Source organism: Cupressus sempervirens, chromosome 1 (assembly GCF_028749045.1).
Source record: "Cupressus sempervirens isolate cs-2001-9-10 chromosome 1, ASM2874904v1, whole genome shotgun sequence".
In the NCBI taxonomy this organism is placed as follows: Eukaryota; Viridiplantae; Streptophyta; class Pinopsida; order Cupressales; family Cupressaceae; genus Cupressus; species Cupressus sempervirens.
Window position 1 is genome coordinate 426,347,889 of NC_143118.1, and position 17,440 is coordinate 426,365,328.

General features: G+C 35.6%; 1 protein-coding gene across 2 annotated transcripts in view; it reads right to left on the reverse strand.

The window, feature by feature from the left end:
* Positions 1–17,440, reverse strand: part of LOC149578094 (DNA binding protein) — an 85,805-nt gene that overhangs the window by 32,628 nt on the left and 35,737 nt on the right. For both annotated transcript variants that reach the window (XM_089827484.1, XM_089827485.1), the window contains exons 2-3: positions 10,903–11,093; positions 5,945–7,907 (exon numbers count right to left, since the gene is read on the reverse strand). In XM_089827484.1, the coding sequence (XP_089683610.1) occupies positions 5,945–7,907; positions 10,903–11,039 (2,100 nt within the window). In that variant the 5' untranslated portion in view covers positions 11,040–11,093. The remainder of the gene's footprint in view (positions 1–5,944; positions 7,908–10,902; positions 11,094–17,440) is intronic.

Here is a 17,440-nt window from a genome sequence, read left to right on the forward strand (position 1 = left end):
TGGTGTACTCTTCCCCTCCAAAAATAAACGAATTTGAGAACGGCTTATAATTTGTGAACCAATCCTGACGATGAGTGAAGTGGCAAGATGCACCTAAATCAACGTACTAGGCATAAGACTTGACATGATTTGCACACCTTTCAGCCATGAAGGTGTAAACGAAAAGCTCGCTTTGCTCAGTGTATAGACTTCCAGCAATCATCTTCGTGCTTGATACTTACCCTCTCCATACCACACCCTCTAGCTACTTGACAGGAATGGAATTAGGATACAATGGAAGTTTGTCTTCTCCAAGATTGGAACATCACAACCCCTATATCTGTTTTTTGCAAAAATATCCACAATAATAGTCAAAAACCCCATAAATTGCAAGAAATGGTTGTCAATTTGGAGAAAAACCCTAGTTGAATGAGGATACAATGGAAAATGGAGAAAAGTCAAAATTTTGCATGGATTTTGAAGACAGAAGTATTTTGACAATGTGAATTGCGTAGGATATAAGGACGGAAGCCAAAAATATCTTAGGTTGAAGGTAAGATGAAACCTCCTCTTTTTGCCAAGATATTGCATTTTAGAAAGAAATGTTTGTAAGAAACGTTTTAACTATGGAAAGTAGGATTTACAGAAGAAGATCAACAACAGTAGAAGAAGCCCTAGCCATAAAAAGACTTTGCAGACTTGAAAAAGGCAGATAAAAACACACATACCACAAGCTTCCAATGCGAACAAAACACGAGCACTGAAAGAAAATAGGGCAAAGAAAGCCTTCTAATTGAGCTTGAGAAGAAAAACAAAATCTTGCAGGCTTAAAATAACTCAAGAAAAGCAAAACTTTAAAGAAAGGAAAGTCACAATACTTCGAAAATGAAGAAAAAATAGGTTGAGAATTTAATTGAATTCAACAAACCCTCAAATTCTAAGTCTTTCGGACAAAACGACCTTCACAAAGCTTCGCTCACTAAAGAACTATTGAAAAATAGTAACTGTAAAATATTTCAATGAAGAAATCATTAAAAAAAATCAAAAGAACTTTATACTCACTCTGATACAAAGACAATATTTCTATTTCAAAACATTTTACAAAATTTACAATATTGACCATGAAATAATAATAAACAATATATTGCAGAGATCTTATTCTAATACCCCTGTCTGCACAATTTTGGTTATGTCTGGCTATTTCATCATCAGCTTATCCAACCTTTTCTTTGACCCTAGTTCTTTTATTTGTGTCTTCATGATCCTTTGCTTCTATAGAGGGATGGCAATAGGGGCTATGTACCATGGCTGATCTCTTATCTTCTTTTCTTCATTTTCTGGTATAGTACACTGTTGTATAACTTCTTAACTTTATGATATACTACCTAAAGGTATGTTTAGAATATTCTTTTCCAATATCATATTTAAAATGTTTGAGCTTTACCCAAACAATAGTCCCTAATAATTTAGATTTGGAGGGTAGAATGGTAGGACCTTATGATGAATTTTTCTCTTGCTTACTGTCAACATGTTGTTATTAGGCTTATGCCTTATGTATAGCCTTTGTTTTCCAGCTATTAATTATTTGTAGTCTACTAAGTTTGTGTAATTGTCTGTCCTGGTCATGGTGAAATTGCTTAACTTTATGATATACTATCAAAAGGTATGTTAAGAATATTCTATTGCAATACCACATTTAGAATGTTTGAAGTTTACCCAAACAATAGTCCCTAATAATTTAGATTTGGAGGGTAGAATGGTAGGACCTTATGATGAATTCTCATCTTGCTTACTGTCAACATGTTATTAGGTTTATGCCTTACGTATAGCCTTTGTTTTCCAGCTATTAATTGATTGTGGTCTAGTAAATTTATCTAATTGTCTGTCCTAGTGTATTATTTATCTGCTTTTGCAGTATCTTTGATCTATTTGCAGCAGTTTGCAAAGAGCGCTTGAATTGTATATCATAAATGCTCTTTGGAACCCATTAACTTTTTGCAGAGTTAATTTGTTCTCATCTTGTATCCATGCATCTAAGGCTTCTTCGTTATCTGTACTAGTGGTGTCGCTATCTAGTTCAATGAAAGGAAACATAGAGATTGAATAAATGATTCTTGGGTCGTATCCACCCCTTTCTTGAGCATTTTCTTCTACACTACTACTCCTATGGAAATATGTACTACATTGTTGTCATCCGAAGAAATCTTTCCTTTCTTGAATCCATAATTACATTGGAATTGACAGAGTTAGAGACCATTTGAGGCCTAGTAGTGCCCCAAAGGTATTAAATGGCTCTTTCCTTTCAATCACTTCAAAGTCTACTAGTTTCTTAAGACGCAAAATGTTTACTTCCATGTTTCTCCATCTTCCAAATGTTCCCATACCATGTCCATTTTCCAAACATATGTTGATTGGGGTTTTGACCAGCTTGGGGTGGCCTACTCTTTCCTAAGTCTTTGCCAGAATAATATTAGTACCCACACTCAATTCTACCATGACATGTTTTACTATGACATTATTGAGGTGTCTGGTAATCAGCAAAGGTCCACTCTTCCAGTTCTGGCCCTCTATCATTTGATGGAATTGTTTTTGTTTTTGTTTGTTCCAATACTTCTCCAATTGTTTCAACTTGACCAGTAGATCTTAGGCAAAGCTTTTCAACACCCTAACTTCTAATACAATTCCCACGTCATCATTCTACTATTGTAGGATATGTTGTTTTGTTTTTTCTACAAACCTATCATATTGTTTCTTATTGAGCTCGAAGTAAATATATTCTTCTTCTTCTGGTCCGGACTCCTTGCCGACTTCTTAAATAATCTTTTGCCTGTTTCTTCCAGTACATGTTCCTTGGCTCATTAAGACTATAACTTTGTTCTCATTAATGAATGCCATCTTTGGGTCTGCATATGTTGTTCTTCACCAAAATATTCTTCATTAGAAGAATCAGAGGACCAGTTGTCCGTGCATTGGCATCCTCTCACATCCTGCAACAGAATTCTTCTTATTTGCTCTCGCTCCTCTATTTCCATGCAAGCAATGATTCCTTGAATGCAATGAAGCATTCTGCAAATAATGTTATGCTCTCTAACAATTAAATAGGTCATGTGCATCATCTCTGCAAAGAGCACTCTTTTCCTTCTTCTCTGACCAACATAGAGTTGCCAAATAACCTACTTTCCCACAACTGTAGCATTTTGCGTCATTTCTCTTGCAATTATTTCTTTCATGTCCTTTTTCAGCTCTATAATAAGGTTGCCTATTGTCCTCTATATAGCTCTGCGGAGGATTATTTTGAAATGCACAGGTATTTCTGTCATTCCTCTATATCCTCCATCATTGCCATATAATGGGACTTCCACAAGACCTTGGACATAAGCCATATTCATGCCTACCTCCCTATCACTATCATGGTGTAATGGACATCAAAGTCTAGACAATCGTCAGCTTTCCAAGTGTGGAGCTAAAGTATAACAATCAAATCCATTATTTAATATTTTATCTCCTTTTAAAAAATTATTTTATAAATTTCACATTAAGCACTCCATACCACGATTGGAGTTTCCATTACCCTTGGAATTAACACTATGGAGTTTGGAGTAAACAAAGCTATATTGGAAATAAATACAATTACTGCCTCCAAATAATAGGTATGAAAGATCAATGCCAACTAAATTAATAAAATGGACGTTAACAAAACAAACTAAATATCATTAACTAATTTACATGGATTTCTTTCCCAAAATATAGTTACACAATTTTTCCCTGCAGAAGATGGCTAAATCCCATAGTCATGCATGTGCATGCTTATGAACTGTAATTACTAGGACTGTGCAAGTTCAACGAGACTAAATGAGAATAATTAATTAGTTTTTCATACGGATTTGATAAATATATAAATTGTAATTAATGGCAATATTTAGATGAGAAAGATTTCGTAGCCCAACAAATAAAGTGTTATGGTAAATCAATGTTGTTGAAATTGTATTAAATAGAGAAGATGAAAGCTCCTTATATAGATTTACAAAGACGGTGTTTCTAAAAGAAATAATCGTGAACTAAAGACGGAAATAGAAACTACCTAATAAACTAAAGACTAAGATGATCATTAAAGAAACATTACAATATTCTTATACCCTCCCTTAATGGTCATTGTCTAACTGTTGTCTTTTGGTTACGAATTCTTCAAAACATTATGTTGCTATTAAAACCCTCACTAGATTTGCAAAATGTAAATAACTAAGAAGCAAAACTCCGTCCAAAAAAGAACAAAGAAGGGTACCCTTTCTTCAGAAAGCTTTGCGAAACCAAACAAGAGCTTTCCACTAACTCTACCACAAATTTGCCACTAACCCTCCAAGAATCAGTGAAACATTTGACCAAAAATCATCACAAAACTCCAACTTGACATTGGATAATGAAGTTGCTCTTTCCTAGAGATAGAGACAAATACTAAGAACAGCTAGCACAATTTTGAGGAAAAATCAACAAACTCTCCAAACTTTGCAAATGAGCATAATGGCCCAAAACAGACTACAAAAAGCCACGATTTTTTTAGGAGAAAGATTGATAAAAGCCAAACACAATTATTGAGGTGAAAAATCAATCAAAACCAAACAACAAAATCCGAGACACGGATCAAAGAATACAAAGCTTTATTTTTGAGGAAAACAATAAAACCCAGCATATAATTTTTGGGGAAAATTTATAAACCCACTAGATAATTTTTGAAAAAAAAATTATAAACCCACAAAGGAATCCTACGCAATACAAAATCAGAAATTTTTTGAGGGAAAAATATAACCCATCAAAAAAATCTTGATGCAGCAAAACACGTGACTTTGCATGGTCAAATAGCACATGCAAGAACATGCAACTCACAAAAAGCACATGCAAGTGACATGCAAGTACATATAAGTAACAAAATGCACGTGCAAAAAACATGCAACCTTCAAAAACTAGAGATTTTTGCCCAAACCAAGAAATTGCACAATCAAAACCTTCAACTAAACTAGTGATTTGAAGCAAAAATATTCAAAGACAAACCACATTTTCATAGAATACCTCTAACAATTTATATTTTTAAAAATCGAAAAAACAAATCTCTAGGAAAAATTCCAGATCAAAAGCAGCTTGAGTTTTTCTTTAAAAAATCACCAAATTTCATGGAATCCCATCAACCTTTTCTAATACCATGTTATGGTAAATCAATATTGTTGAAGTTGTATTAGATAAAGGAGATGAAAGCTTCTTATATAGATTTACAACGATGATTTTTCTAAAAGAAACAATCATGAATTAAAGACGGAAATAGAAACTACCTAATAAACGAAAGACTAAGATCCGTTAAAGAAACATTATAATATTCAACTATAAGGCACCAGTCCACAAGACTAGAGACGCCAGATTCTATTTGCAGCAGAATTGATTGTCTGAAACTTCAAAATCATCCTTCCTTTCCTTTCATCCAGTAATCATTCAAGCAGGGAAAAGACTTTTCCAGGTATATAAAGATGATTCTCTTGGCCCTTGACCACTTGCAGGGTTGGGTTGATGCTTCCAGCTGTTTAAAGGATTCCTAAACTTGTGGGACAGCTTAAGGGTAACCACTGCATGGTCATCCACTGGGCAGTGTGAACTATGGTAGCATCTAAGTTAGTATCTCTGGTGGCCAAGGTACAGACCTGAACAAAATAACTGAGTGTGTGTTTGAGCACTGTGTGTCATCAAGCTCAAGACTTTTGAAGAATAATAAATATTGTAAGTCTTACGTACCACTACCTAAAAATATTATGTCCATAGGAAAGTTATGAGTGTTGTTTTCTTGCCTGTAACTGATCTGTCGCAATTTCAGCATTTACATATGAGAAAAAAGGATGCATGCTAGAAAGTTTCATCATGATTATTAATAGAATTGTAGATTTTTTTAAATTACAGAAGGCTGAAACATTTGAAAGTAGCTCACCTTAACTCCAGTCAGCACTTGATCAGAAGAAATGTTCAAAGCGGTTAATCTTTGGTCATCTGAGATTTTGTCTAGAATTGCAGTGGCTTCTTCGGGAGCAGTATCTGAATTTGTCAGAGAGGAGATTAGTTTATCAGCTGGAATTGTAGATTCCTCTGCTATTCCTTTTGTTGCATTAAGAACTAGGTCATTGTCATCCTCATGATGCACAGCAACGAACACATCCTTGGATTGGTTAGTAACGCAGGTTGCAGAATGAGAATCAGATGATAAGGACAGAGGTTGGGAAGTCTCCAAATGAAGATGTTCCTCGCCTTCTCCATGGTATTCTAGTGCAACAAGTGGATTAGATACAGCATTTGTTCCTGGTGACTCTTCAATAATTGTAATCTCTTGCTTTACTTTAGCCTGCTCATTTAGACCACAAGTTCCCATATCATTATGGATGAAATCTTTCTTTTCTTCTGTATCTGATAAAGCCTCCTCATATTTTGCCTCATTTATCTCCAAGGTGTAATTGCTATCCAAGATATTGTTTGGAATTTCAGTGGCTTGTTGCGGAGCAGTAACTGAATTTGTCAAAGAAGAGATTATTTTATCAGCTGGAATTGCAGGTTCCTCTGCTATTCCATTGGTTGAATTTAAATCTAGGTCATTGTCATCCTCATGATGCGCAGAAAAGGACAAATTCTTCGGGTGCATTGTAACAAATGTGGCAGAATGAGACGCGGATGATAAGGACAGAGATTTGGAAGTCTCCAAATGAAGATGATCCTCACCTTCTTCATGGTATTCTAGTGTGACAAGTGGATTAGATGCAGTCCTTGTTCCCGGTGACTCTTCAAGAATTGTAATCTCCTGCTTCACTTGAGTCTGATCATTTAGACCACAAGTTTCCACATCATTATGGATGATACTTTTCTTTTCTTCTGTATCTGATAAAGCCTCCCGATATTTTACCTCATTTATCTCCAAGATGTGATTCTTATCCATAAATCCTCCTGTCACGCTAGGAATGGATTGTCCCTCCACCATCTCTTGCAGAGGCTGCACACCCACAACACATGCAACACTCGTTCCTTCTGGCCTTTCAACAATCTTAATCTCTTGTTTTTCTTGAGAATGATCATTTCGACCAGAAGTCCTCACAACACCATTCTTGATCATAGATTTCTGCTCCTGTGAATCTGACAGTGACAGAGTCTCCAGATATTCTGCCTCATCTAGTGCTACGATGTGACTTCTGTCTCTAACTCCATTGCTTTCAGTAGAAATGTCTCCCTTAATCCCTTGCACCAAACAGTCCGGATTCCTGGCAATAGATGCAGCACTTGTTCTCGGTGGGCTTAAATCATGATTAATCACTTGCTTTGCTTGTGTTTGACCATTTGGATCATGAATTTCCAAAACATCATTATGGAGAATATTCTTCTGCTCTTCAGTATTTGATAATGCATTGCTTAGTTCTAAATGGTGATCGCTGTTTATAGCTCCATTGATTACACTAGAAGTAGATTGCCCCTTTGTCAACCCCTCCAAAGGCTGTGAATCCACAACCAAAGATGTAGGATTTGATCCTAGTGGACTTTCAACAATATTTTTCCCTTCATTTGGTTGAGTCTTATTATTCACACAAGTTTCTAGAACGTCATTATGGATGACATTTTTCTTCTCCTCTGTATCTGATAATGTCTCTTGATAGTTTGCCTCTTTATGTTCCAAGCTATGGTAATTGCCTACAGCTCCATCCTTTGAACTTTCTGCTGGAACAGATAAAGGTTCCATAAAATGTCTTGTTTGTTTCATTGTCTCCATAGCTTCCAAATCTGTACCCAGAGTGTGACAAGAAACATTTTCTTGCTTAAGTTCCTGCAATATTTCTCTTACAGTATAAAAATTGCCACCCACCTCTTTAAGTGTGAGCGTAGCAGGAGGAAATTTTCCTTGATTTGAAGCCTTGTACCTAAAGAGAAGGAATGTCATTTCAGATAAACAACAAGTATATGATTACATAGTCTATTCTTTGTAAGAAATGATCAATATAGTGATTTAAACATCTTAAAGGTAAAATATTTAGTATCCTGAAGAATGCAATGAAAAGAAAAAGCATTGTTCTTCTAAATAATAACATGGACAGAATCTTCAATAGAAATCAGTAGATCAACAATGCCACAACTAAATGTTGCTTGCTGCAGTAATTTACAACTTAGAAGAACCAAAGAAATATATATATGTGGATGTTCCTACCAAGCTTATTATAGTGCATTGGACTAAGTGATCATCTAATGAGAGTTACAAGTAGATTAATATTAGTATCTTCCCAAATCTATAAATTGTAAGTGAAAGAGCAAGCTTGTGTGCATGGCTGCAGTTGAGAGAAGGTAGGTGCAGGAGGGGCATATTCTAGCAGGCCTATGGAGACAAGGATAGACATAGAAGTTCCAAAGCATGAGTTGTACCCTCGTCACAACTATGGACAAATGAAATATATGAATTTTGAAGTAAGTTGCAACAAGTACAGTAAAAAGACATGCCTACTCCATTATGATTGAGATTAACCTAGTCAATGTTACATATATAAAAATATTGATTTCAAGTGAATGAGGTGAAACAAAGACAATTAGTACCAACAATGGATGCCATACACAGATATTGTGTCAAATCTGTAACTTGATCTCATACTGATCTGATTGCACAGATCATTCAGATCTATTCTTATATATATATAGTTCTATTCTAGGCATGATCGTCATCTCCCTTGGATTATGGTACTTAAGTTCTAACTTAACTAAGTCTGTCTTAGTTTGAATAACAAATAAGACTGTTACTCCTTGAACCCGATCATGAGAATAACATGTCGGGCCGACCTAGATAGGAACATGTCACTTCAAGGGACATGCCCTTTGGTTACCTTATTTATATGGGGTATGGTTGAAGTTAAAGGACACACAAAGAACATAAAGTCTGCTCCTTTAAGCAAGTCTGCCCTATTTGAACACTTGCAGATATAAAAGATTTCAGAATAATAAATATATTATTGACATCTCTTCTCTCAAGTCTGTAACAAGGAAGATCATCTTCAGCAAGCATAGGAGAAGGTTTTATCTCAGATTAATCACATAGAATTTGCAGAAACTTTAGACATTGTTTGACACTAATGAAGGTTACAGAATATGCATGTCGCGATGAACAGCTGATTCTTTGTTCAACAAGTAACTATGTTACCAGGTCCTTCTGAAAAGATCCCCATACTAGGAAAATTCGTTTAGTCCCAATTCTGGACCAACACAGTCTAGGTTTCGCCCAATGACTCCCCCCACACCCTGCCCATGGGGTGCTTGATGAGGACCTGGGTAAACCTGAACAAGACCACAGAGCACCATACCTAAAGTGTGTGTCTTTTAAATTAATTTTTTAGAAAACATTTCAACACCCTAATTTTGCCCTAAAATGATTAGTATTTTCTTTTTATCCATAAGTCAATAATTTTTGGCTCATTTTACAAGTATAAGTGACCTATATAATTGTTTAGCTTCAAGCTGTCACTTTTTGTCCTTTGAGGTTGTTGGCTATTTCTTCAAAAATGACAGCTATAGAAGAGAGACAGTTGCACTTACAACAAAGAGAGTGTTGCACCTACAAGATTTATCTATCAGTGTGAGTTTATCTTCTGATTTTTACTGCTATGGCACATTTGGTTGCAAATACTTTAATTCAGTAGATATCATCAAACTATATATGACAGACAAGAATAGCATGGTTCATTTTCAGTCATTAATCGTGTAATACCATGTAAGAGTTGATTAATACTTAATCGAGGTGTTCTATTTAAACAGTTATTTGAGGAGATATTATGGGTTTCTTTCACTGTAATGTATTTATGAGCCTGGAGGATGGTTCCATGTCTGGTTCATTAGATTGTGATGAAACATCATTTTAAGAAAGTCGCAGTAGGTTGTTATGCAAGTGCAGTAATGTACACATTGTGCAAATAGAAAATTCCTCTTGGAGTTGGAGCACATCATTGAGTCTGCTTAGGAACTGGATTGCTTTGATCTTAGGACCATCATACTTATAGCAATTCAATTTGTCAAATCTATTGCTACCAAAACTTTCCATTGCCACATTCACCTCCACAAAAGGCGTTGATTTTGTTCTTTCCATTGAGTCATTCATATCCGAAACTAAACATCATGGTAGGATAATGATCTAATAATGATTATTTGTGCCATGTGTGATGTACTCTTAAATCATGAAGAGGAGAATTCAAAATAGTAATCTGTATTTGATGAGTCTAGACACATTGACCATATTTAACATGTGTGTAAAGGTTAATAATGCTAAAATAGAAGGTAGGCTCAATATGCCTCAGCCTAACTGTAATAATAGGATATCAATTCATTTCACAGGTAATGTCTGTCAAAGAAACACAAAGGATGGTAAGGAGATATGCCATCAAATCGAGTTGGGCACCACCTTATTCTCTCCCATTGAAAGTTAATCCTGTGGATGTTGTTGTGCATGTTCAGTGCATTGATTCTCAATCACAGACATCATTTCTGGTGGTGTACTAAATATATCAGAGCTGATTATTTACAAAAATTATCATAATAAAGGCAACAGAAAATAAAGGAAATGGACAGAAACATCTAACTCCAAATTTGGATTGCATATTCATATGTTTTCTAGAGAGGGAACAAAGTATCTTCCACAAAAAAGTATCAAAATCATAACTCTGAATTTCTGTTCCCGTATCATTATGTTCACTTTTCATTTACTACATTTATTAAACTTGGATACCATTAACATCTTCTCACCCGTTCATAATTTCATACAAGCATTCTATGTTTTGAGACTCAATTTTTTTCCACAAACTCCATATTAAAAACCTAAGCATTCAAGATTTCATACAAATGGAGAATATAATTTAAAACAAATCAAGCTTGGAATAGGAATACTTTTCTACAAAAGACACAATCATGACCCGGCGTTCTTCCTTTGTTTTTTTTCTGCGACCACCATGATGCCCAGGTGAATCTGAAGGAGCAGCCAAAGCAAAAATTCTCCCAACTTGGCTAATTCTCATTCCTTGCATGAGTATTAAGTCTTCAATAAACTAGGCACTTAATAACTGTGTCAATTTGCACACCTGAAATCAACCAAATTAAAACCTATTAAATTCAGAAATGTTACAAATCAACAATTCGTTAGATCAAAAAAATTATATGATCACAATTGGTTCTAAAATAATTTTTATTCTACATTCTCACAAACTCATCGAATTTCTTTATTTATTCCTTTTCAAGATCCTCGTGGTACTTTTAAGAAGAAAAAAAAGTATACAAACTCAAAGGGAAATCTGGATCAAGTATTTTAGCTTCAGAGTAAAGACCTCTTTTTGTGTCAATGTCTATTGGAACAAACTCATCAGTTATAATTAGATAGCTGTCATATCTTTTGTCCATTTTGGTGTTATTTTTGGAGTTTGTATGCATGTAGATTCACCAGTTGACTATAATCTTACTTGTGGAAAAGTTCAATTAATCATGGCATTGAAAATGATATGAGATACAGTAATTATGCCAAGTTTAATGTGAAAATTCAATTGTTAAAATTTTGCAAATATGATTATGATTTATTTCTAGTGGAAAAAATAAAGATCACATTACTTCTTAACTGACAAGAAACAAGCTCTGTACATCACTTGTAAATACAAGATCAACTCTATCTAGACCCCATGTAAATGCATAGTACCCAGACTCGGACTTGGATCGAACTCGGCAAGGCCGGCTCAATTCGTGACTTGGCTACAACTTGGCAATGACTTGGCAAAATGATAGAACTCTTCAAAAAATTATTCCTTTATAATTATATATATATATATATATATATATATCATATTCCATGACCCGGGCCGAATCATAAAATCTCAGCAGGTCTGCTCGACTCGGCAACTCAGACTACCAGCATGACTCACAGAGAGTCATGGAACTCTGATAGAATCTGATCCCTTTGAATTACAAAAACAATTAAATGATAACCCCTTTTGTTAAAAAAGACTATTAAATACTCACCATATAATTTTTTCTTTGACACTTTACATAAATTGTCTCCAAAAGCTTTTCAAGTCAATTAAGAGAACCACGAGGAAAGAAAGGCCCAATATACATAAATCGAGCATTTGTTGTTGCAAATGGAACTGATGAGGAAATCAACCTTTATTATGTGCTTTATCAGCAAGCTTGTAATGTATAACAGATCTAATTCAAATCATCTTAAGCAAATATTGAAGTTTCTTATCAAAAGGATCCATATTCTGAGCTCTCTATGGAAAGTAATTTCTTCGTAGACATTAGATTTCCACTTTCCATAGTGATTAAAGTATTTGCTTCTGGATTCAACAGTGTCAATCTAGTTAGCAACAATGCTTCACATCATACTCAATGATCCATCATCAGGATGAAAGAGAGCTCTAGAAAGGGATCAAGTACGATCCAAATTGTTGAGGCTAACTAAATTCACACAGTTGAATCCAAAAGCACATACTTTAAAGTATATTCTTCTTCACTAACACCCTCAAAATTAAATTAGAAAATCATCATCTTTACACTTAACTATCTAGTAGAATTGGCACCATATCCACATGCATAACCAACTGCTTCCTCTGCACATAAACACATCAAGGCAAGAGGTAATATAATAGATTTGATTTGTAATGCAACCCTGCTCGAAACCTGTGTGTGTGGCACACAAATTTTGCATTATGACTCTGAAGACACCATCAAGAAGAGATTTATGAATATGAAAACCTTATCATTTAAGACCTAGCATCCATGGTCAGCAGTGTCACCCAGTGACTGTTGGCATCCTGTTCTCTTAGGAATGGCTTGCAGGTGGCCACATGCACAATGTCATTATTTAGTTAGTACAAAATGGTTATCCATACTACTTTAGAACTTCTCACCTTACCACACAGATATCAATTACAATAGGGTATATATCAGAGCATTGAAGTTCATCCCTCGTCAACAATTGGGAGTCATCCCATTGCCACACATATGCCTAAGCCATGCATTGTATGCATTAGATGTAAAGCATAAATGAACAAATTTATTAAATAGGAGTTCAAGCAACTCATAGGAGGTATCCCTACCAAAAATGTATACAGGATCATTACAATCAGTCAAGCAAGCATTCATGTAGCCAGCATAAACCATTATCCTGCAACAACATATTAACAAAACTGGCCCATTCGCAAAAAAATCACTCAAGTAGCCATTCGGCCATCTATGGCTTATGAATTTAGTAACTAAAGTTCCATAAAAATGCATATTTAAAACCAGCTGCAAGTAGCCCAAAAAACTGTCAAATGCATTTTTTTCTGATACTTCTGACCAAAATTTGAATGCAGTGCCAAATTTGTGCAGTAAATTTGATAAATAAAAACTTATGAACATCTAACATATGAACTGTTCGTTAGTAAACAATAACTATCTCAATTATCGACCATAAAGCTAAAAGGAATGAAAACACCGAGTATACCAAATAGAAGATTTATGTGAGTAAAATCTGTGAAATTCAGGATGGAATGAGTTTTGCCAGGGTTTAATGCATTGGATGGCAAAACTCAGCAGGAAGAATATTTAGAAGCATTTTCAAGAAATTTAAGGCTTATTAATATTTTATTGATTGGTAGGTTTGTAGGCCCTCCCACAATTCTTCTTCCTATAGGCAACCATGAGAGGAAATTTGAATTTCAAAGGGAGACAATTGCAGGAACAGATGCAGAAAATGAAACTGAGCAGAAACTCATCATTGGTGTCTGGAAGCCAGAGATGATGACCTAGTTTCAGTATTACAGATGAAGATATTGGAAAGAGATTCCTAGATAGGCTTCTCAACGGATGAACCATTTGATTCTTGGACAAGTAAAACTCAACAAAAAAATCCGTTGAATGGGCTGAAAAAGCTAGAAGACGTGGAATTTACAACATAAGATCATTCCCTACCAAGAATTCATGTTTGTCTTTACTGACGAAGCAGATTAAAAAAAGGATCTTCGAAGGAGCATTCCAATTCAATTTGAATAAAGGGCTACTCATAATGTACTTGCAATTCAGATTCAAAACCACCTAAGTAATGCCATCAATGAATTTGGTCTCAATCTGATTGTATGATCTCTTACATGATTTTGGACAGATTATGTCTTCTAGATTTGGGAGCATTCAGAAAATGTTTATATGCACATTAAAGGCAATTGTTTGAAGTGACACCTAAAATTATGCAAGGACTTGCATCCAGTCACTGTACAATAAACTTCTTCCAAAAAATTTAACCTTGAAGGCTTGAAATAGATTCACCCAATTGATTATGGATGCCGGGCATGTATGAAACGTGCTCAGGCTGTGAAGCATTTTGATTTACAATCAAGCAACAAATCATCTCGTACAGTTCTGATTCACAATGAAGATTTAGAAATCACAGACATGACGTAGCTACGTATTGAATAAGAAATAGAAGTCTTATGTATAAATCAAGACAGAGATTACAAATAAACTTGTTTGCATTAATTTCCTTACTAATGTAATGTCTGATTCTCACTCTTTGAAATCATCTCTTTAAATGAATGGATGCCCTGGGCACTTCTCCAGAGACCTAATCTGCTAACTGTTTAACTCAAACTTGGGTGTAGAATTCACCCTTCTATTTGATCAGTGCCTGTTACTGTGGGTGATCACCACACTAGATAATACAAGGACTTCAGTTGAAGTATCATGCACCTGGAAATTATCCACAGATACTTCAAGTCAGATATGGTACAGAAGAGTCTACTAATGCCTGGCATTTGACTAGTTCACAGAAATCCTTCAGAGATTCATTTGCTACTATGTCCAGATTCTTTTCTGTGCCTGGGGTTTGCTTGCAATTTATAATTGTCCAAGGTCATCACTAGTGTGTCCCAATGGCTTGCACCTCACTATTGATAATTGCTGTTGTTCTCAAGGTGTGGCCAGTGAGGGTGAATGACAAGTAGACACTTCCTCTTTTCTAACCTTTCCACTGGATCTCCCAATGCTCATCACTCAGATACACTCCACAAAGGATTGTGAATTAACTTGGAACACCAACCACTTGGTCAACTGGGTGGCATGATGGCCACCTAATTCAGATATGTTCTGTTCATCGTTACTCCAATTCCCTACATAGGTGTCAGTGACAAGTTCGATAAACTCAGAATGCAGATGGTGATGGTAGACACACGTTAGGGTTTTCGTCCCAACCTGAAAACACCAGGAGGGGTTTGTCTTGAAGGTGTCAAAGCCAAAACTAGTTCCTTGGAAAATGCTTACCAAAAAAATGATGATCAACACCACCAAATTCACCCACATTTATATATGTTTATGAAACTATAAAACATATGGGTAGGCCTAGGAAAAACAAGAGCAGGTCAGCCAACAATTGCAAAAATTACCAGTGTTCTTTAAAATTACGACCAGGTTGACCATAAAAAAGTGCACTTGATTATTATAATATTATTAAAATAGTTAAAGTTATCATTATAGAAGTATTCATAAGCACCTATATTATTAAAGTAATATTAATTTAGGCTTAAGCGGAAGCGAAATGATAGTCCTCCCATCCCAAATTTTGCTTGTCCTCAAGCAACGTCAACTCTTAGGACACTACCCACTCCATGTCAAAGCAAAATAACATGAATTGTTGCTCAAATATCCAAGGCACTGTTACATCACCTTTAGTGGTGTTCTCACTAATCTCGGCTTCCTCATTGCTCTTGCTTGCTTCATGTCCTTATTATCATATGCATAATCTTCAGAAACTTGTGCAAATAACACTTCCAAGTTAAAACTTAGGAAATATAACAAAAAACTTCTGATTTCTGACCATGCTGACCCACACTGTCCCCATTTAAGATCTGAAGCTATAATTAGGGTCTACGCTTTCTGAACTTCTGAACTAACCAAAATCTATCATATAGATGCCTTTCAAGAGGTCATTACAGAGGTCCTATACAAATTTTATTTTGTAGCATTTGAGATCATTCAACACTCACTATCACGGTAATGACATAAAGTAATAAAGTTCATCTTACTGAATTGTCCTTGAACATGTTCTCTTCCTAATCATCTTTAATGTTGTCAATGACTATTCACTGGTGTTCTAATGTCTGCTCTGTGTTGGACTTAAGGTGGTGGCCATGAGCATAATGTCCCCTTCTTGCACGTACTCAGCTTTCCTTTCTGTTAGCCAATTCTCAAATTCCTGTAGGATATTCAGAGTGACGAAGGGGCATCATTATTTTGTGGAGAGCTAAGATTTCCAATTGAGTGGTTTTCAACAGTAGTACTATTTTTAGTCAGGTGCTCTTTTTAGTAAATTTATGTCCTCAAGTTGGACACCTAGGCTGTGAGGGACAAATGTTATTCTTAAAAGGTTTCATGGGGGCCTTTTCGAAGGATAAAATATTCAAATATTTGAAATGTCCTAAATTTTCCGTCCAAGCTCTATATATTGGAGTTTGGGCTTTCATTTCTGCATTCTAAGTTTGCACATGTACAAAGGTGCTGTTAGAATGAGCTTTGGAGATCTTCCTAGAACTGTTGAGGACAAAAACCCTCTGCAAATTCTAGTTTCGGGGGTGAAAGATCCACCCAGCTGGTCCAGTACTTTAATTCGAGAGATAGACTAGCTTTACATAAGTTTTGATGATTTTGGGTTTCAAAAATGGAGATTTATGCTTGTTTGATCTGGGTTTTTGGAATAGTTTGTGATATGTGGATTTACAATTTTATAGTGTTTCTGAGTGAGTTTGCAAAATTTATGGGAGTTCTGATGGAGTTTCTGGCTCTGGCCATACACTTTCAGCTACAGGTTGAACCATATGATGATAGATAGAAGCCAAGATACTTGATATCTGTTTTTGGGTATCAGATAAATCTTCTTGTCCTGGATACGGGACCATTACCGGGTATTTTCATTGAGACTGGAATTGAATCTAATTTTTCAAAGACAAATCACCCTCCTACCAGCCTGCACAAGTGTGGGGTGCATTGGATACTGTGTCAAGCGGTTCTAGGGTGAGCTTTAAGGGCTGCGAATCTCTTTTTCTGAGGCATCTGGATGTAATAAGGTGAAAGCATTATGGAGTGGAAAAAAGTGTTTGAAATGCAAAGCTTGCTGCCCCTGTTCATAAAACTTCACCCAGCTAGCTACTGCACTCATGTTTGAAGGTTATCCAGGAATGTTTCAGGTCATTTAAGGTGGGACTCTAATGTCTATAGTGCTTCCAACAATTCTGAGCAGATTGGAGGGTCTATTTCCCTGTTTGAAGCTGTCCTTGGCGTTATTGCAGCCTGTTGTCGGAAAAAGTGTGTTATGCCAACAGGATTAGTAAAACATGTGTTAAGAGTGTTAGTAACTGAAGGCATTCTGTTATAACGTGATGGTTGGGGCACACCCCTTCGGGATCTTTATGTA